The 22,046-nt window shown below is 47.8% G+C and overlaps 1 protein-coding gene across 1 annotated transcript; it reads right to left on the reverse strand.

Annotated features, from left to right (window-relative positions):
* Positions 1–975: 975 nt before the first annotated feature.
* LOC309887420 (von Willebrand factor A domain-containing protein 5A-like) lies at positions 976–21,813 on the reverse strand. Its single transcript, XM_082779116.1, has 18 exons — positions 21,728–21,813; positions 11,125–11,193; positions 10,088–10,335; positions 9,725–9,947; positions 9,221–9,363; positions 8,974–9,088; positions 8,113–8,240; positions 7,880–7,968; positions 7,481–7,625; positions 7,004–7,086; positions 6,415–6,529; positions 6,089–6,253; positions 5,703–5,806; positions 4,074–4,255; positions 3,700–3,903; positions 1,788–2,011; positions 1,353–1,476; positions 976–1,176 (listed from the first exon to the last, which is right to left on the reverse strand). Exons 2-18 carry the CDS (start codon positions 11,165–11,167, stop codon positions 1,097–1,099), a joined length of 2,415 nt encoding a protein of 804 aa, XP_082635242.1. The 5' UTR covers positions 11,168–11,193; positions 21,728–21,813; the 3' UTR covers positions 976–1,096.
* Positions 21,814–22,046: the final 233 nt, after the last annotated feature.

The raw sequence follows: 22,046 nt of genomic DNA on the forward strand, positions 1-22,046 counted from the left end.
CCCTGGTGTCAGGCTGCTGGGTGTGCCCTACTCTCATGTCAGTACAGGATGGCAGTAGGGAGCACAGCTGTGGGGGGTATGCCCAAGTTGAAGAGTAGCTTCACCTGGTGGCAGAGACTGGGGAGGAAGTGGGCAGTCTGAGGAGCATCAGAGAGAAAAAGAGATTGACTTGGGGGGGGGGAGGGGGGTAGTACTCAGCCAGCCACTACACAAGAAATGAAGACTCCCCTACCCCCTTGCCACTAGGCAGAGGAATGTGACCTAAGAACCAGGTGAGTGGAAGCAGGTTCTTGTTCAGCACAGCAGGTGAACCCCCCTGTTGCCTACCTCACCTTCCCAGGTGCCCCTACACAACAGTTATGAGGCTCTGGAACTTAATGGGCAAGCAAATGGCAATGTGGACAAAGGTCCATCCACACTGGGGGAGTTGCCAAGGGCAAGTCAATCTATGCCCCACATCACAACAACTCCCACCAAGAAAAAAAAAGAAGGGTTATTGTCATAGGGGACTCCCTTCTGAAGGGAATGGAAGGCCTAATTTGCCATCCAGACTTGGAAAGCCACTCACCTGGTACATCCCGCTGATTATTACCCTTTATTGGTTTTTCATGTTGGCACTGATAAGATAGAAAAGAGAAGACCAAAAGTGACCCAAAGGGACTTTAGGGCTTTGAGGCAATTGGTTGAAGGATCAGGTGCACACAAAAGAGCAAAAGCAAGAGGACTCAAGTCAAGATATAGACAGTTTAATAAATGAAGAAAAGAGAGGAAAAAACAAATAATGCATAGGCAATCAGTTCTGATGCAAAGGCACTCACCATCTCCTACAAGTAACATGATGCCCATCCAATCTCTAAGCAATGCCTTCTTTGGAAGACAATGCCCCCTACCCCAGCCTCACCTTGCCCTAGATTCCCCCTCCCCCTGCCCTGCCCTTCCCTTCCCTCCCTTCTCCTCTCCCCTCCCTTTCTCCTTTTCATATTTTATTTTTAGCATTGTATTAATGATACTGAATATCCTTTCAGACAGTTTAGGTCACTAATCCTGGCTGCTTCCCTGACCAACTTTTTGCTCACTCCCAGTAGTATGGGGAAGTTCACATCCTGAAGATGATGGGCTCTACCAAGCAACCTAAGAGGGAATTTGCTGCTTCCAGATATTCATCCAGATGGATCTCTGCAAGTAGAGAGAAAAGGTAGAGGATGAACACAACTCAGAAAGGGAAGACAGTGTGTACTGACAGTCTCATAGACTGCCACACAGGAGCACAGGGAAAGAAGAACATGGGTGTTTGCTGTGCAAGTTTGTGGGAAATGCCTAGAGTATGACTCCTCCCAGCAAAATCTACTTACCAGTTTGGTCCCGTAGCCACCTACAAGACTTGGCCTCCAGAAGTTCTGACCAAGATACCCTCCATTTATACTGGTGCAACCAGACTAAGGCCAACACTGTGGCCCAGGCAGTCGGCTTCACATGCTATGGAGGAAAATGGAACAGTCAGGGGGAAAAGAAAGACCAAACCTAAAATAGCACAAAGCTTTGGACAAATCTTTGCCTGAAAGGAGGACTTCTATACACACACACAAACTCTCTGAGCTTCTGAAATCCTCAGTGCCAGAAAGTTCCCAGATACCTGTGTTGATTACATCTCTCCTTTCTACAAGCAGACAGCCTCAATATCCTGATTATTCTGATCTTCTCCTGCTGGTTCAGCTCAGACTGGAAACTTGGAGAAGATAAAAGTTCAGCTCATGATATTTCCCCCCACCCGCCCCTGATCTGCTTACCTTACTGGGCCTTTGGCCCTTAACTTCAGCCTTGCTGAGCCCCAAGGCTAAGGTCAGGGCTGAGGTCAGGTCCCATGAGCCATTTGCTTTCTGGAGTGCCACTACTGCCCTGAGACTGGAGAAGTCACACAGTCTTGTTGACAATGGTGAAATTTTCCAGTCCCAACTTGTGTGAAATGGTGGTGGTTCCTCCATCACCAGCTCTTCAGGAGGAGATTCCTGCTCTGGAAGACAGAAATATTCACATAGCTCCTATGAAATAAGCAATGGTTAGTAACCTTAAATTCTGCCTTCTCCAGATATCCTCAACTGTCCTACATCCTTTCTGGGCTTTCCAAAGTTTTCCCAGACCTCCAAAGGCATCCTGCACTTTTCCAGAACTCCCAGAGCACCCTCAAATTTTCCCAGTCCCTCACAGGTATCCTGACACTGCTGATCTTATAGGTCTTTTCCAACCTAAATGATTCTATGATCATTAAAGGTTCCAAACCATTCCATGATTCTACAGCATTTAAAACCCCGTTTCATCCTTCTCCACCATCAATTCTTGAACCCAGTCTCATCATGAGCTGCTCCTTTCCACATTCTGGGATATAAGACTTCTTTGAAGCTACAACAGCACTGCAATACATGAGTGTGAAGATGAGGAGGGTCAAGCACAGACCATAGGATATTAATGTTCTAGGCATGGCCGAGTTCTGCAGCAGAATTAGCAGCTTTTATGGGCAGAAGAAGTATTGGGGAACAAAGAAGTTGGGGGCAGAACTAGGGATCATGTAAAGCTAGCCTAAATGTACACAATGTAATTTAGATTGGCAGGAATCTCTGGAGGTCATCAAGTCCAATGCCATAATTCAAGGAAGTTTTCATTTTGATCAGCTTACCCGGGAACTTATCTTGAACATCTCCAAGGCTGAGGATTCCAACAGTTCTTGGTTATTATGATTTAAAACAAAACAAAACAAAACAAAACAAACAAAAAAAAAAAAAAACAACACAAAACAAAACAAAAACTTCCTTATACCCATTCAATATTTCCCTTGTTCCAACTTGTATCAATTGCCTCTTATCCTAATGCCATGTACCTCCAAGTCTCTGCATTCTTTGGATCTTCCTCCAGTCAGGTAGTTGTAGACAAAAATAAGGTATCCTTAATAACAAAACGAGTCCCTTCAACTTCTTTTTGCATGCCATGTAGTTCAGCCCCCTCATTTTAGTGGCCTTCCTCTAGATTCATTCTAGTATATCAATGCCTTTATCTTAATGAGAGAGTTTCCAGTAATTCACATGCCTTTTCTTTCTGTTTGGACGCTACAGTCAGGCTCAGCTGACTCTGGATGCCTCCCCTGAAAGTCCTAGTTTGTTCTCACCAGTGCATGGGCACTATACTTATTCTGAAGCTGCAGGTCTGCAGGTTGAGCAGGAGCCTTCCTATTGGTGCCAGAAGTCACAAGCCTCCAGCTTTCTCCATTCTGACTGTGAATTCCAGATGTCCTTGCTTCAGGTCACTCAAAATCTTCTCTCTGCAGACTTTCCACAAAGACCACAGCAATCTCCTCTTCATTCACCCTGATGCTGTGGAGTGTGCTCATTACTTTTAGTTCCTTCAGTTAGCAGCTCCAGGCCTTGTCTAGAGTATACCTCTCACAGAGGAGGGCACTTCTGCCTCAGCACCAGAGAGAAGCACCAGCCTCTCTCTTCAGCTCAAGACCTAGACAGCAGTCTCTTCCTTTCATGCTCTGTCTGGACTGAGGCTTCCAATGCACTATGGGAAAATTTGCTTTGCCTATTTCTCCATCCGTCACCAGCACAGTGATAATCAGGAAGTCTGGTGAGAAAATAAATACTGAAAGGAGAGTTTAACTGTTACGCAACACATCAGAGGATCCACAGTTGAGAATTTTCTACTTACCTTTATGGGGGGATGAGAGCTTGGTCAGTACTACAGCATCAGAGGCTTTGGGATGAAGCATCTCAAGACAGAACTGGAACTTTTGGACCATCCAAAACTTGGTGGAGTTGAACCACACAGGCCTGAAGCCACACCAGAGAAGCTGGCAGGGAACCAGGTTGTGAGAGGGAGGAAGCAGCATAGGGGAGTCTAGAGGCAAAGAATCTGAGAGAGAGGCAGGAAGATGGGGAGTGAGGGTTAGACTAATATATTTAAGAGAGAGGCAAAAGGTTGTTCAGGCCCACAGGCTATGGGGCTGGTGATGGTGAGGAGGCATCAGACCAGCAAGTTCCACTTTCCCCTTACAATCCTATCCTCGCTATTCTTGGCCTTACCGTGGTGCCAGGTATCCATCAGTTCCATGCGTACAGCTATGCTGGATGTGAAGGGGGATTGGACCCCCAGGCTGAGGCTGAACGTAACTGCATTCTGCCAGATGTCCTTCTCTGACCTGCTTGTCCCATCCCGGGACAGTTTCCACAGCAGATGCATCATGGCCATACGGTGCACAGGCAGCCTGCAGAGAAAGGGGGTTAGTCCTTGTTTCCACTGTGGGTAGGGGGATGAGATCATAGAATCATAGAACAATCAAGGTTGGAAAAGACCTCCAAGATCATCTGGTCCAACCATCCCCCTACCACCAATATCGCCCACTAAATCATGTCCTTAAGCACCACGTCCAACCTTTCATTAAAAACCCCCAGGGACAGTGACGCCACCACCTTCCTGGGCAACCCGTCCCAATGCCTGACTACTCTTTCTGAGAAGAAATGTCTCCTCACTTCCAACCTAAACCTTCCCTAGTGCAACTTGAGGCCATTCCCTCTTGTCCTATCACTGGTTATCTGCAAGAAGAGGCCAACACCCAGCTCCCCACAGCTTCCTTTCAGGTAGCTGTAGAGAAGCAGTAAGATCTCCCCTGAGCCTCCTCTTCTTCAGATTAAACAACCCTAGTTCCCTCAGCTGCTCCTCATAAGACTTGTGCTCCAGACCCTTCACCAGCTTTGTAGCCCTTCTCTGGACATGCTCCAGGGTCTCAATGTCCTTCTTGTAGTGAGGAGCCCAACACCGAACACTATTCAAGGTGTGGCCTCACCAGAGCAGAATACAGATCACATCCCTGGTCCCACTGGCTACACTATTCCTGATACAAGTGAGGATGCCAGTGGCCTTCTTGGCCACCTGGGCACACTGCTGGCTCATGGTCAGGCGAGTATCAATTGGCACACTCAGATCCTTTTCTTCTGCACAGCTTTTGAACCACTCTGCCCCAAGCCTGTAATATTGCATGAGGTTGTTGGGACCAAAGTGCAGGACCCACCATTTAGACTTGTTGAACGTCATCCCATTATCCTCTGCCCATTGATCTGACCTGTCCAGGTCTCTCTGCAGGGCCTTCCTGCCCTGCAGCAGATCGTCGCTTCCCCCCAGCTTGGTGTTGTCTGCAGACTTACTGAGGGTGCACTTAATTCCCTCATCCAAATCATTAATAAAGATATTAAAGAGGATGGGCCCCAACACTGACCCCTGGGGAACATCACTGGTGACCAGTCGCCAGCTGGATTTCAATCTGTTCACCACCACTCTCTGGGCCCAGCCGTCCAGCCAGTTTTTAACCCAGCAAAAAGCGTACCTGTCCAAGCCATGGGCTTCCACCTTCTCCAGGAGAATATTGTGGGAGACCATGTCAAAGGCCTTGCTGAAGTCTAGGTAGAAAACGTCAACTGCGTTTCCCTCAACCAAGGCTGCTGTGGAGTAGCAGCAGGAGTAAAGATGAGGGGGCAGTGGGGCAATGGTCACCCAAATCCTCTCCCCATGTCAAGGCAGAGGAGATAAGTTGGGAGCACTGGAAACCTATATTGTCTTCCCATCTCAAGGTATGCAAGCAAAGGACACCTGTTGTCCCTCCTTGAGACCTTGATAATGTCCCTTTGTCTTTGTGGGCTATTGTGTTATCCTCTCACCTGTCATCTGCTGATGGGAACAGTGAGAACCTGAGTGTGTAATTGAAGGACTGGCTGCCTACAAGGTACTTTAGGGTCACAGCTGCCACATCTGCCTCTGGATCCTGGGGACACAAGAGAAAGAGTCAGACAGAAAAGTTTATCTGCAAAGCACAGGGAGGCTGGCCACTTAGCTTCCATCTCTGCTCTGCTAAAGTAGTAGATAGATGTCCGTAGTTGGAGCAGAGGCAGTGGCATCTCGGAGGGAAAAAACAGGGTTCACAGAGACATAACACTGGTCTTTCCCAGGTCTAGTAGAGGTGAACGACTCCCTGTGTTGAGAACATGAAACTGGGAGTGTTTCCTATACCTTCCAGAAAGCCTTGCTCCTGGATCTGATCTCTCACCTGTGCTTGTCCATGGATCTGGGCATAGATGATGCTCTGATGTCCCTGGAAGATTGACTCGGGAGCTTTTCTAATCATTGTCACCTCCAGGCCTGGTGGAAGGTCCCAGTGCAGTGAGATCTCACTTGCCAGAGGCTTCAGGGCCTGCTGCAGGCATTTCACTGCCTGGTGAGGGGACACAGAGAGCACAGACTGCTGGAGGGGGTCTCTGAGTTGGCGTGGATGATGGCATTTGGATTGCCTTGCATATCTAGGAGAACCATTGGAAGTGCTGTATAGAGCAGTGGGAGTGGGAGTGCTGGAAGCACAGGCGCCTGGGGAGTTACCTCAGATGTCATGTCCAGTTTGGAGTGGATGCACACACATTCACCCTTTGTCTCCAGGGAAATGGCCTGGCAAAGGTTGAAGCTGTCACAGCTGTTAACAGGAAAACAGAAACACCTGTACAGGAAAAGAGAGAAAGGTTAGAGAGTGGACAAAGGTGAGAGGTAAGAATGGCAAGATTGGTATAAAGGAAAGGTAAGACTGTTTTTAATTGTAGGAATGAAACTGTGATTCAGCTTTCTCTCACCCTGGAGTGAGAGAGTTTGCCTGCTGTGTAGGGAGAGGTTAAACTGGTTTGGGGTATAGAGGTCATGGGAATGGATTTTGGGCCCTCAGAGCATACTGAGGTATTGCATGGTGAGGGGAAAAAGAGAAGTGCTGAGAACAGACTGGAAAAATTGTGAGAGAAGGCCCACTACAAGAAGAGTATAGGCAGTCTTAGTGAGGTAAGGAAAGTGTGTGTGGAGGTCATTGCTGAAGTCCCATCAAAGGGAAGATGTAGGACAGACTAGGCCCTGAGAGAATTTTTGAAAGACTGACAGTCAGGGTGAGTGACCATGTTGGGGGACAGGAACAGGGCTCCCCCATTACCGTTGGTCATCACGGTAGCGGTGGACCTCAGCCATGATAGCTTCCTCTTCACTGGAGATCTTCCTCTGGATGAATATGAAGAGCTGAGGCGGAGAGGAGGGGAAACAAAGATTTTTAGGGCTGTGAACCCTCACAGAGGAAAGACACTCTCCTAAAATGCAGGCAGCCTTACCCTCTTCCACCTTGAAAGAGGGAGAGAAAGAGATTGTGTGTTTCCTTTCAGGAACACCAAGACATCTGTTAGTACAAAGTGGCATGCCACAAGGAATATCCACTTTCTCCAAAGGCAAATTCCACAGAAGCCCTCCTAAGCTGCCCACCCCAATGATGGTGTCACGTTCTGACATTAGAATGCCCCCCTACATGGCAACTCTCAATGCAAGCGCCAGCAGCATGACTCATGATGCATACTGAAATCTGCCTTTGCCCCACTGTTTACATTCTTTCACTTCCCCATTACACTTTGTGCCCTGATACCTGGCGGGGATGCTCATGAAGGAGTGGTGTGCTGTAGATTGACTTTAGGAGGCCCAAGAGGTCACAGCCCCCTAGATCAGGGCAGATGGAAGAGAGGCGTCTCACAGCATTGTCCATGCTTTCTTGCGTGTATTCCACACTTTGCCTATGGGAGAGCAAGCAGAATGTCAGAGGGAGAGAACCCAGTCCACAGCTATCCCCACATGACCACTTCCCAGGAAAGCCCTATCTCACTACCAGTGTTCTAGAAGCAGCCTGAAAGGAGAACGTACTCTATCAGTGCCTCTAACAGATCCAACCCAGCAGCTGCTATCCAGCTAGAGCTTGTCCCTAGTTTCACTTAGAAGAGTCATACTCAACTTGCCCCTTGGCCCTGCCCCAACATCACCCCCAACTCACGGATAGAAGGCTTTGAAAGTGGCCCCAAAACTGTAGATGTTGAAATAGCAGCCCACAGGCAAACTCTTGAGGAGGAAGAGCAGTGTGTTCTAGGGACAGACAGAACGATGGGAAGAGCTTAGATGGGAAAGCTAGGCAGAACATCCACTCCCACGAAGCAGCTTGCCTCTATCCCCACCACCTGAGCAGAAGTATTGTGAAAAGTCCACACTGAAGACCTCCTCAGATGGTACCTGTGCATCCTGGAAGAGGCTGCAGTCTATGAGAAAGAGGAATTCCCCAAGTTGGCCTGTACTGGGCACCACTTCAGGAATGCTGGGCTTCAGTGTCACCATTACCACAGGGTCTCCCAGCAGGGATCCTGGAGCGTGGGGGAGAAGCAAGGAGGATTTTTAGGTTGGAACCCCCTTCTCTGTCTCTTTGCTTTTGTCCTACATATTGCCCTTAGCTCCAACCTATGATATTAACTTAGAAGGAGCTGCTGACTCCCTCAAGGATAGAGAGGCCTTTCAAAGAGATCTTAACAAATTAGAGGGCTAGGCAATCACCAACAACATGACCTTTAACAAGACCAAGTGCCAAATTCTAGATGGGTCTAGAGGGGGAGACTTATGAGGAGCAGCTGAAGTCACTTGGCTGGTTTGTTCTAGAGAAGAGTAGACTGAGGGGAGACCTCTCTGTGGCCTACAGCTTCCTCATGAAGGGGAGTAGAGGAGAAAGTGCAGATCTCTTCTCTTTGGTGACCAATGGCAGGACCTGGGGAATAGTATGAAGCTGTGTCCAGAGAGGTTCAGATTGGATATTAGGAAAGGGTTCTTCACTGAGAGAGCAATTGGGCACTGGAACAGGCTGCCCTGGGAAGCGGTCATAGCACCACGCCTGTTGGACTTTGAGAAGCATTTGGAAAATTCTCTTAGGCATATGGTTTAATCTTAGGTAATCCTGAGTGAAACCATGAGTTGGACTTCATGATCCAAGTGGGACCCTTCCAACTTGTGATATTCTGTGATTCTCTAATTTGATGAAGCTATTGCCTGAAAATTCCTCAGATTTCCCCAGTCTCCCTGGTGCCCAGTTCTGCCATCCACACTCACCAGGTGCAGCTTTGGGATCTCTGCTCTCCACCACAGCACTGAGATTGTGAGGCCGTTTATAATACACAAGCAATTGCAAATCATCAAAGTGCCAAGGTGTTGATTTCAAGGAAACCTGAGGACAAGTAGGGTGTGGGGAGGAAAGGGAACCAAATAGAAGGACCAAGGAGTCCTTAGTATCATCAGTACATCACAGGCCCTTCCCTACTTTGCCACTTTGGGACTCTGGCATCTGACAGGGCCACACCTCAGCAGATGTCTGATCTGGAGCTGTGTATTGCAGAGGGGTGTGGCTGCTGTTAATGTCTACATGAGACACACCACAGGCTGACTGCAGGCAGATTCTAAAGTGCAGGTTTTCCAGTATCTCATCCTCAGAAATCTGCCAGTCTGTAGGGACAAAAAGATGTGAGAAAGTGAAAGGAGAGAATGTAGGGCAGCAGACATTGATTGAGGAGTACTATCTGTCATGGGTGGTGGTGGTGGGTCAGATATGGAATCTGAGATTTTCTCACTGCAATGCTTGCATGGGCTTGTATGTTGTCTCACAGTGTGAACTGTATAGGAATTTGTGGGGTTCTTTTGCTGTGGAATATGTGGGGAGACTTGGGGGGCTTCTGGCTGTGAGGTATGAGGGGTTATTTTCAGATTCTATCGGTGTGGCATGTGTGCAGCTATGGGGTCCTGCCCCACAGAGATGGTGAGGAGGAGTGTGCTCCTCCCTGGTATAGGCACCCGTGGGCTCACTCACTAAAGCGCATATGTCGGGGGAAAAGGTCTTGTGGCCAGCAAAACAAGGCAGCTCCATCAGTATGCAGCGGCAGCTCCTGGATATAGCACAGGTTGATGGCCACATCCCTGTTAGGAGGCAGGGTCCCCAAGAAACAGACAAACACTGGACCCCAAATATTTGGCTGATCTTGCAGGTATCTCAAATTCTCCATGCCTGAAGTGGCTTTGTGCAGCTTCTGGGCCTACCACAAAGCGAGAAAAATGTGTTACTGAGGTCACAGCAGAATTTTATTCTCTCACTTCCACACTTCACTTCAACCTGAACCCCTCTCCCTGCCCTATCAATCCCCCATCCCCACTCCCCCCCAAAGAATCAGAGTACCTCCTCCTTGTCCCAGAGCATTGCTTCAATACGGGTGTCCCCCATGGTAGCATAGAAGGTGTATACAACAGTGTCAGGGTCCACAGGAAAGACAAACATGATCTCCTCAGAGACTTGCTGCTTATTGCGGAAAAACAGCTTAGACTCCACATCAGCCACAAAGTCCTGGATGGTTACATTTACTGCCACAGATTCCAGCTGTATTTCTTGATATATTGAAAAGAACCATATTCCCCTGTCAAATAATCCTGAGGAAGACATAACAGTTGTCAGACTCACTGGTTGACTGTAGAGTATTTTACATTTAAAGTGTCTGCTAGCAACAGGCAACATTTGTGTGTCCAAACTTGCCACAGAAATACAATTTGCAAAAGCTGACAAACAGCAATTAAAGGTCCCTAAGGCTGCCAGTATGTGTCACTTGGACCACATTTCCTCATCTCTCTAAGCCCCGTACTGTCTCGCATAGACCTCAGATCACCTAATTGTTCCATGCTTCACCTTAATTCAGACCTATCATGGCACTGTGAGGAGTCTGTCCTTCAATATATGGAACGAGATAGCCCCACAACAAGCTTCATGCAAATGGCAGGAAGTTCTCTGCAGCTCCTCAAACCTTCATACCGTATCTCAGAGACAAGAAGCAAGTCCTACTTCCTGTTTTGAGACTAATGTTCCAGAGAGATTAACTTAAGTGCATATACGACTCATTTTGCACTACTGAAAAGGAAGGAGGGACCCTAGCATAACATAAAAGGTAGTCACAGGAGGTCCACATCATCACCCCATTTCTTGATGGCTTCCCTGGAAAGCCCTGAGCACTATGGGTGAAATGAATCACATGTACAGCAACCTCTTTTTTCCTGTGCAACTCAGAAAAAGTAAATACTGACTACAGGGCATGCCTCTGAGTCCCAGAACACAAAGAAATGTGCTTCCCTCTCAACCATTCAAGAAATCAGTTCCTTTCCACATTGCTTTCCCAGTAAAAATCCTCCCCACTGTTCACAGACCCCATACTCCTGGCCCCAACTCACCCCTGTACATACGACGCTTTCTCAGCATGCCACTTGGCCTCATCTTGACTTGAAGGTTGAAGACAGGTTCTGTGTGGGAAAGAGCATAAAGTGAGTTATGAGGACCTCATGAAAGAAACTCAGCACCTCCATCTTCCCTTCCTCTAAGACAGGAAGCTCCCACCAGCATACATGGCCAAGATGACTCTTGCTTCCTCATATCCTTATCTCAAGATTGTTTTTCACTAGCCTGGTAGTAGATTGGTAGGAGAGAGGCCTGCAATAGGAACTGCAGATGTCCAAAAAATCTGTTGGCTCAAGGGGTGTGTGTGTGTGCTTAATTTACACTAGACAGGGAAGGGAAGGTAGCAGAAATAATGGTCAGAGACTGAGAAACAAGGCAGAGCATGGGTTTGGGCCTGAGCGATGGCAACTGCACATGGAGGAAACCAGCACCAATGATGACAGGAAGAAATGGACAGAGGAGGGGTGGACAAAGAGCAGATGAAACGTAGTCTGGGCAGATGGGTGGATGCATACATGGATTTGTGGGAGGAGAGTGCCAAAGCTGTTGGTTGAAGAGGGCAGTATTTAGTGGCAGCAGGAGTGAATGGCAGCAAAATATGAATGTATGGGAAGTTGGGCAGGAAGATGGAATTTGTAGTTGGATGCAAGGATGGCCATCCAGGCCAGTGGGGGGAAGATGAGTTTGTGGTGGTTTTACCCAGCTGGACAGCTAAGCTCCACCTCAACTGCTCTCTCACTACCCCTACTCAAAGGGAAAGAGGGAGAACATAAGATGAAAAGGGCCTAAGGGCTGAGATAAGGACATGGCAATCATTCAGTAATTATTGTGACAGGCAAAACAGACTCAGCATAGGTAGGCTAGAGAAATTTATGACCTATTACTAACAAAACAGAGGAATGAGAAACTTTAAAAAAAAAAAAATACCTTCCCCTCATCCACCCTCTTCCAACTCCTCCACCTGAGTGGCGCAGGGGAATGGGGAAATGGGGGCAGCGGTCAGTATATAGCACTTCATCTCTGCCACTCCTTCACAGTCCCTCTGTCCCTGCTCCACATGGGGTCCCTCACATGGGATGCCATCCTTCCTGAACTGATCCTGTGTGGGCTTCCCACAGGCAGCAGCTCTTCAAGAACTGTTCCAATATGGGTCTGTACCACAGGGTCCACCTGTCTGAAGCAGACTGCTCCAGCATGAGTCCCCCATGGGTGGCAGCACACCCCAAATCCCCTGCCCCACTGTGGAACCCATGGTGGGACCCCGTTCTCCACGGTCTGCAGCATGGAGATCTGCTCTGCTGTGGGACCCATGGGCTGCAGAGGGACAGCCTGCTCCAGCAGGGGCCTCTCCACAGGCCGCAGGGGAACTTTGTTCCAGCTCCTGGAGCACCTCCTGCTCTCCTTCACTGACCTTGGTGTCTTCAGGGATGTAGTAGATCCGCTACTTGACGGGGAAGGTCTCCTCACAGACAATGACATATGCAAAGCAGAGACGTTTAATGCCTTCTTCACCTCTGTCTTCAATGCTGATGGTGGGCTTCGGGACCCTGGTTGCGCTGAGTGGGAGGACCATGACGGTGGGAATAACAAAAACCCAACCGACCCTGAACGTGTGTGGAATTTGCTACTCCACCTGGATCCACACAAGTCCATGGGTCTGGATGGGATCCATCCCAGGGTGCTTAAAGAGCTGGCTGATGTCATCACGGGTCCTCTCTCAATTATTTTTCAATGATCTTGGGAATCTGGAGAGGTCCCAGTGGACTGGAAACTGGCAAATGTTGTCCCAGTTTTCAAGAAGGGTAAGACCTAGCAATTACAGGCCTGTCAGTCTCACGTCAGTGCCTGGTAAAATTATGGAGAAGATGATTCTTGAAGTTATTGAAGCGCACCTGGGGGACAATGCGGTCATTGGTCCCAGCCGATATGGGTTCATGAGGGGCAGGTCCTGCCTAACACATTTGATTTCCTTTTATGATAAGATCACCCATCTAGCTGATCAAGGGAAACCAGCTGATGTGATCTTTTTGGACTTCAGCAAGGCTTTTGACACGGTTTCCCATAGGATCCTACTGGACGAAATGTTCAGCATACAACTTAACAAAAACATCATACGATGGGTGAGCAATTGGCTGACAGGCAGGTCTCAAAGGGTTGTGGTTGATGAGCAAATTTGCCAACGACACCAAACTTGGAGAGTTGTGGACTCTGATGAGGGTGGAAAGGCCTTGCAGAGAGATCTAGACAGATTGGAGAGCTGGGCGATCACCAACCACATGAAGTTTAACAAAGGCAAGTGCCGAGTCCTGCATCTGGGATGGGGCAACCCTGGCTATATGTACAGACGGGGTGATGAGACACTGGACAGCAGCCCCACAGAGAGGGATGTGGGGGTTGTGGTCAACTGCAAGTTGAATATGAGCCAGCAGTGTGCCCCAGCAGCCATGAAGGCCAACCGTATCCTGGGGTGCATCAAGCACAGCATTGCTAGTCAGTCGAGGGAGGTGATTGTCCCACTCTACTCTGCGCTGGTCCGGCCTCACCTTGAGTACTGTGTGCAGTTCTGGGCACCACAGAACAAGAAGGACATTAAACTGTTGGAGATTGTCCAGAGGAGGGCAACAAAGATGGTGAAGGGCCTAGAGGGGAAGATGTATGAGAAGCGGCTGAGGGCACTGTGCCTGTTCTGCCTGGAGAAGAGGAGGCTGAGGGGACATCATCGCGGTCTACAGCTTCCTTGCGAGGGGGAGTGGAGAGGCAGGTGACCTATTCTCTGTAAACACCAGTGATAGGACCTGCGGGAATGGTGTTAAGCTGAGGCAGGGAAAGTTTAGGCTGGACATCAGGAAGAGGTTCTTCACCGAGAGGGTGGTTGCACACTGGAACAGGCTCCCCAGGGTACAGTCACTGCACTAAGCCTGTCTGAATTTAAAAAGCAATTGGACTGTGCACTTAGTCACATGGTCTAAACATTTGGGCAGACCTGTGCGGTGCCAGCAGTTGGACTTGATGATCCTTATGGGTCCCTTCCAACTCAGGATATTCTAGGATTCTATGTTTCTCAGTCCTCTCACTCCCAGCTGCTGTGTGCAGCAGATTATCCCCTTCTTAAATCTGTTCTTACAAAGGCACAAACAACATAAATTATTGGCTCCACTCTGGCCAGGGTTGGGTCCCTCTGGAGCTAATGAAACTGGCCCTTATCTAACACTGGGCAGCTTCTGGACTCTTCTCACAGAGGCCACCTGTGCAGCCCCCCACTACCAAAACTTTAGATCATCATTCGAAATCATTAAATTTCATTAGAAATCATTAGATTTCTATTGGATAATTATCATTCATATTACATCCCAGAAGTCATTAAAATATTCAAATGTCCCTGAAACATGCACATTTGTTTCTACCGGTGGTCTTTTGGGGTTTTCTGGTGGACATCAATAGTCTTCCTCACTGTGTTCGCTGCTTGGACCCGGCTCTTGTGCATGATCTAGACATCTTGTTCTTTCTTTTCTTATTATTTCATGTTCGGCCTGCATACTGAGCTTAGTCATTTACACATCCAAGGACATATGCATAGCACTCATGCATATCATCCTCATCTCATCTTCTTTTGACACATCCTCCAGGCCTGCATCATCTTGCCTTCACTTTGAGGTTCAAGTCTGTATTTGCTTACGGATGAAGCTGGCTAAGTAATACAATGTTTCTAAACTTCCTCCTATATAACTAAACATAGCAAAGGTTAGACCTATCTGCTCATAATGCATTTCAAATTTTGCTCCATTGCTCTATCGAAAGGGGGATAACATATGTCCTTTGGATTTGATATCAGTTTGACCAAGTACCAATGGTAGGACATGGTTGCCAGCTAGCAGCACTAAGAAGCTGCAAGAGAGCCAAAGAAATAGAGCTTAGCCAAACAGCCCTGAGCAGAGGTGGTCCAGTCCCCAGTCAGGAAGCTGGCCAGGAGCCTGAGCATTGTGGTGGAAGTGTAGCAGGTCTCCAAGCTGGACAAATTCACCAGCACATCAGTTTGTGCAGATGCTGATCTGTCTCCATCAGCAATGAAGATTTTCCTAAGCACAGTCTGCAAAAAGAGAGGGAGGAGGAATCAAAGCACCTAGAATCAGGTGTGCTCCCAAATGCCAACATTTTCCCATTCTTTCTCCATGCTATGTTGTTGGTTTTCTCTTCCCCTCCCTTCACAAAGAGCCCTTAGGAGAGAGAATATTTGTGAAAGAAAGTACTGTCAGAGAGAAAGCAGGGTTGAACACACATCAGTCAGTGTTCAGATTCCATTCAGGGGCTCCATACTTACTGGAAGAAGAGGCACAGGTTCTCAGTGAGAGCTTGTCCTAAGACAGCTCCCTCCAACAAAACAGTTGAGTTACCCCATGAACTTGTTCCATGAAGGGTATTTGCTTAGACTTCAACAGTCCCATTACTAGGCCTGAAGTTATTCCCAGCTTGCTCTTCACAGGTGTTAAGGACAGAGTTCCTTTTGCTATCAGGCAGGAGAAAGACAGCTTAGAAAGTGTGTATGAGGAGATGTAAATCTTGGATTCACAGGAAATGAAAGAGGGACCATTAGAGCATAGAATTAAATCATGATCCAGCACAAATATATTTAGCTTTGATTATGGAATGGCAGAAGTTAACCATTGCTTGCAGAATTGCTGCATGAGCGTATATAATTAATTATTAGTCCATGTGATGTATAATATAATGACACCTCTAATGGGGAAGCTCCAGAATAAGGACAAAGTGGCTGCTTCTGGGTCAGTTTCAACTGACTCTTCAAAAAGACAGAACTGACTTAGCAAGGACAATGAACAATCTGCCTGAAGAAATTGAGGAAGTACAGAAAGCTACAGGCCATTGAATTTAGAGGAGATAAAAGACAGCTCGGGGTCTATGTGGTGTCATTAGGAAGAAAATTACCAGTGAAGAACCCACTGTAAACTAGTGGGTCTAGTAAACTGCTGTAAGTACGTAGCAATCTTGACCAAGTGACCATTGCACATAGAGGAGCTGTTGATCCACATGCTAGTTAACCTGATGTGTTGGGTCTGTCTGGGATGGAGTCACCTTTCCCTGCAGCAGCCCACACAGTGCTGTGCTCTGCACTCATAGCTGGAACAACGCTGGTATCACTCCGGTGTTGTGTCTATTGGTGCATAGTGCTGCCATAGCATCAGGACTCCTTCCAAGGCCCCAAGAGCCAGCAGGCTGGGGGTGGGCAAAGGATGGGGAGGGGACATCGCCAGGAAAGCTGCCCTAAACCAATCGAAGGGATATTCCATAACACCTGATGTCACACTCAGCAATAAAAGGGGGGCTCTCGTGGGAGACGGGGCTGTTCCTCCGCTACGCGTTTTGAGGCCCTGCTTTGCAGGACATGGCCAAACATTGCTCGTTGATGGGAATCACAGAATCACAGAATTTCTAGGTTGGAAGAGACTTCAAGATCATCGAGTCCAACCTCTGACCTAACACTAACAATCCTCCACTAAACCATATCGCTAAGCTCTACATCTAAACATCTTTTAAAGACCTCCAGGGATGGTGACTCCACCACCTCCCTGGGCAGCCCATTCCAATGCCTAACAACCCTCTCAGTAAAGAAGTTCTTCCTAAGATCCAACCTAAAACACCCCAGGCACAACTTTAGCCCATTCCCCCTCGTCCTGTCACCAGGCACGTGGGAGAACAGACCAACCCCCACCTCGCTACAGCCTTCTTTAAGGTACCTGTAGAGAGCAATAAGGTCACCCCTGAGCTTCCTTTTCTCCAGGCTGAACAAGCCCAGCTCCCTCAGCTGCTCCTCGTAAGACTTGCTCTCCAGAGCTCTCACCAGCTTTGTTGCCATTCACTGGACTCTCTCGAGCACTTCGATGTCCTTCTTGTAGCAAGGGGCCCAAAACTGAACACAGTACTCGAGGTGTGGCCTCACCAGAGCCGAGTACAGGGGGACAATCACTTCCCTAGACCTGCTGGCCACACTGCTTCTGATACAAGCCAGGATGCCGTTGGCCTTCTTGGCCACCTGAGCACACTGCTGGCTCATATTCAGCCAACTATCAATCAATACTCCCAGGTCCTTCTCTGCCTGGCAGCTCTCCAACCATTCCTCTCCCAGCCTGTAGCTCTGCTTGGGGTTGTTGTGCCCTAGGTGCAGGACCCGGCACTTGGCCTTGTTAAACTTCATACAGTTGACCTCAGCCCATCGGTGCAGCCTATCCAGATCCTCCTGCAGAGCCTTCCTACCCTCAAGCAGATCAACACACGCACCTAACTTGGTGTCATCTGCGAACTTACTGAGGGTGCACTCAATGCCCTCGTCCAGATCATCAATAAGGACATTAAAGAGGACTGGCTCCAGTACTGAGCTCTGGGGAACGCCACTAGTGACTGGCCTCCAACTGGAATTGACTCCATTCACCACGACTCTTTGGGCCCGGCTATCCAGCCAGTTTCTAACCCAACGAAGCATACACCAGTCCAAGCCAAGAGCAGCCAGTTTCTTGAGGAGAATGCTGTGGGAAACGGTGTCAAAAGCCTTGAAGTAGAGATTAATTTTTTTCCTTCTCTCTGTGCTTCTGCGTGGACTTATTGTTTCAGTTTCTTTTTCTCCCCATTCCCCCACATGTGCATGGGAGCTGTTTTACAAAGTCTGAGTGCTTTTTTGTTTTGTTTTGTTTTTTTTTTCTTCTTAATGCAAAACATGATGCAAACATCTTCTCCGGGCCTGCTCAGCATGTCAGGAGGGAGGATCTTGAAGCCCTTGTGCTGTGAACGTTGACTCCAAGGGCTAATACACAGGTCCTGTGGACCTCAGCAGGTTAGTAGATCTCAGGGATGTACAAATGCTTGTCCTAAAGGAACCTGGAAAGGTCTGCATACCTTTAACATTATACTGCTATCAGTAACCATGATTGTGTGCAGCTAACGTTTCTGGTAGGTATTCACTGACAATTATCAGAGTTAATCACAGCACAGTTATATTGTAGTCACATGCTGACAGATTTCATCAGACTTAACTGACCTAAATGTATTTGCTATTGCTGTGATTATAACACTAATGTGCCGTGGTTTATGTAAGCTGTTAAAGATCATTAAGCATGTTCTTCATAGAGTCCCAAGTTTCTTTCTTCACTAGCTAATGCTTCACACTTTCCAGTAAGAGAAAATGCTTCATACGCTCCCCAAGTGATGTCATATCATAGCAGATGTCCTTTTTCGTATCAGTAGAAGAATTGGCACTGCATTTATCGGCTGCTTTGTCCTGTAGGTTTGTTCAGTATTGCCAGTAGGTGGCTGAGTGGTGATGGTTAAGTGAGCAAGGAGCATCACCTAGCGCATGCTTGTGGTAAATACCCAGAATGTGCCGTAGTGATCTTGGCTGGAGAATCATCACACACGAAGGAGTTGGTGATCCACACAACAGTTAACCTGAGGAGGCACAGGCCTGTTCTGCGCTGTGCTGCACATCCAGCTTCACCTTCGGGATTGTGCTGGGCTGTACAAATGCCTTGGCTGCAAGACAACCTCAGCCAGATCACTGTAACAGGGCTGACACTGTAGCCTGCTCATTGTAACATATCACATTGTAACATATTGCATGCTGATCAGGTAGATCACCATTTGATGTTGCACAGCCTGGGGTTCCCAACAGTGATGGGGATGTGATTATCTATGCTATCCTCTTTCTATATGTCTCATATTTCTCTACTGTCCTACAACATAGAATGTCATTTTAAATGATATTTTACAGCATCTGAGTGTCCTTTTTAATGGGATCATAGTAAACCAGCAAATCCTGGTGCAAAACATTTGATGCAGGCATCAGATCCCAGTGAGAAATGCCTTTCTGGAAAAAGGAGGAAGACAGAATGAGTGCCCGGCTAGCCTGCATGAAAGTGTGGGGGCAGCTGCAAGGTATTTATTTGCTCAGGGGACTTCCCTGGTGCTTTTGGAAAGAGAAAAGGAAGTGCCTCAATGTTCCAGTCCAGCTGAAGTATTAACTCATTTCAAGGAGTAAGGTGTAAGGAAGGAAAATTTGCACTGTGTTTGGTTGGTACCTAAGTGCTTGAAGAAGCCACAGGGATATTTGGAGCTAAAGTGGCTCTGCCTGAGCTGCCCGTGCAGGAGCACGTGGGTGACAGGTTGCAAACAGTGGGGAGGAAGGGCGGGGTGGCTTGGGCACCTCTGAGGTATGAGCTTCTTGTTGGGGAAAACGGGGATTGGAGACCTTGGTGACCCTGGGATGAGGAGTGGAGAGCGGAGTAGGTGGACAAGTATGGCAACAGCATTTCTATCTGGCCATTGGAGATGACGAAGGCAAAGGAGAGGGGCTGAAATGAAGCTTGGAGCACTGGGGCATCGTCCCTGCTTGCCTCTCCCCAGTCGATGAGGAAGAGGCATCTTGCTGAATTGTGTCCCACCTCCTTGCAAATGAGACCAGGCAAGGGGGGACCCCTCTGCAGCATGGCTCACAGTGAAGGCTGGGAGGCTGGGGCATGCGGGGGTGGGAGGGATGAGTGTCTCCCACGTGCTCTGCTTGTAACACTGGGCAGATGGTGTAATAAGCAATGGGCTATGACTGTCCAACATACAGGAGCAGAAGTCAGTCTAATGAATGGAAATCCACCCCATTGCCCCAGGAGTAAACATGAATGTTAACACAAGCAGGGCGGGGGCGGGAAGGGGATGAACTGTCTTGCAAAGTCATTCTAAGCTCTCAGCCAGGAAGATGTTGTGGTGGTTTTACCGTGCTGGGCAGCTAAACCCCACAACCGCTCTCTCACTCCCCCTCCTTTAGATAAGGAGGGGGAGAAGTAAAGCAAAGAACAACTCACGGGTTGAGATAAGGATAATTTAATTAAAGGGAAATAATTATAATAATTAAATAAAGACTACCATGAACTAAACAACTTAACTAAGGGGAAAATAAAAGGGAAAGGGGAAAAAGGGAGGAAAACAAACAAACAAAATAAATGAAAGCTATATGGAAGTGCAGAGGAAAGAAATTACTCTCTACTTCCCACAAATGAGCGATGATTGACCACGTCCTTGAAGCAAGGCCTCAACGCACGCAGCCGGTGTTCGAGAGGAGGACCGACGTCTTCTCAACGAGAGCCCACCCCTCCCCTCTTCTTCCTGTTTCCACCTTTTATTGCTGAGTGTGACACCACATGGTATGGAATATCCCTTTGATTGGTTTAGGTCAGCTGCCCTAGTGATGTTTCTCTCCTCACTTTTTGCCCACCCCCTAGGAGGGTTAGAGAAAGGCCCAATGCTGTGCCACTGCTGCTCAGCAGTAGACACAACACTGGTGTGATAACACTGCTGTTCCAGCTACAAGTACAGAGTACGGCACTGAATGGGCTGCTGCCGGGAAAGTTAACATTCCAGCCAGACCCAGTACAGATGTGATGCATGACCATGCAGTTCCATTCCAGGCATAATGATACAGCACCTAGAGAGAGCTCAGAACTGTTAGCTCTTGATGATCATCTGCAGTCAGGGTGAGATTTCTGAGGGAATGGTTTTGGGAACCACCCTTTTGTTCCCAGGAGATGGAGAGCCTCCAGCAACCCTGACTCAGCTCAGCATTAATGGCAGTCTTGTATTCTCTGCCAGTACTGCCCCAAACAGTTACCGAGTTAAGGGGATTTTAACACATGTAAATTTGAAAGGACCTCATAAAAATCAGACAGTTTTTCGTCTGGGTTTGGGGTCTTCACATAGCAAAAGTACAGAATGAGAAAAGTAGAAAAGAAGAAAGGAAGGAAAATGACTATGTTCAAACCTGCCATCATGGACCATTCACCACAAAAAGTAAGGGTAGGTATAAGTGTCTGCACCTTACTCATATAAGAAAGCGATACTCTCATATACACATCATCTTTGTCCCTGATGTTGCCAGAGACCCCTGTCTCCAGTCAGCCATCCTTGCTGCCAGTTTCTTTAAGCTGTACGTGGATAAACCTCCAGTTGCTGGAGGACCCCATTGTCAGAGGGATTCATGTGAAGACCATTTCTATTTGATAAAACTGAGTGCTGCTAAATTAGTAGAGATCTGACTAAGGATATAATTCTGTGATCATAGTAGAAATTTTGTTTTATCAGCAACCAATTTTAAGAAATCTAGTAACAAAATATGTATGCTTATTCACTTATTCTGTGTTAATATGAATTTCTGAATATCATGATCTCTGTGTGTATGATCTCACGGCAATTTGAATCTTAGCTTGCACACTTTCTGTCCTCAGCAATGAAGAACCTAAATATATAGACAACATTTAAACTAACTTACTCAAACCAGTTCTATTTCTGCACTCTCCCTGAGGGCATACGTTGTTCTTAGTCTCATGCAAAAGCCCTGTAAGTAACAAGAGATGGAGAGACTCATTGCACAGAGCAACAGAAACGAACAGCAACACAAGTTCCATGCCCCTCAGCCTGGCAGGATTGAGCAATAAAAAACAGACAGACACGGAGAAGCCTCCTAACCTTTGCAGCAGTACAGCAAGCACAAACAAACGTGCGCATGTGCATGGAACAGATGTAAGGATGGATGTAGAGGCACACACTCACCATGGAACAGGAGGCTGCAGCAGGACCAACGAGCAGACAGACACAGGAATGGTTCTGTGACTGAACCCTGTTAGCTGCAGCATGAAAGTATGGACAGACGTGCTCAGAGAAGAAGAAGAAGAAGAAGGAGGAGGAGAAGGAAGAGGAGGAGGAGGAGGAGGGCTGATCTCTGCAGGAAGTGGGAGGGACAGATAGGAACTGAGTTCCCTGTTACAGTGCCTGTGTGGCTGCCTGGAATGCAGACAAATGTGCACTCAGGGCTGGGAACCACAGATGCTGCCGGTCCTTCCTGATGGGATGGGCTAGGGGGACTGGAGAT

The sequence above is a fragment of the Aythya marila genome (assembly GCF_965140915.1).
Source record: "Aythya marila genome assembly, chromosome: 25".
Taxonomy (NCBI): Eukaryota; Metazoa; Chordata; class Aves; order Anseriformes; family Anatidae; genus Aythya; species Aythya marila.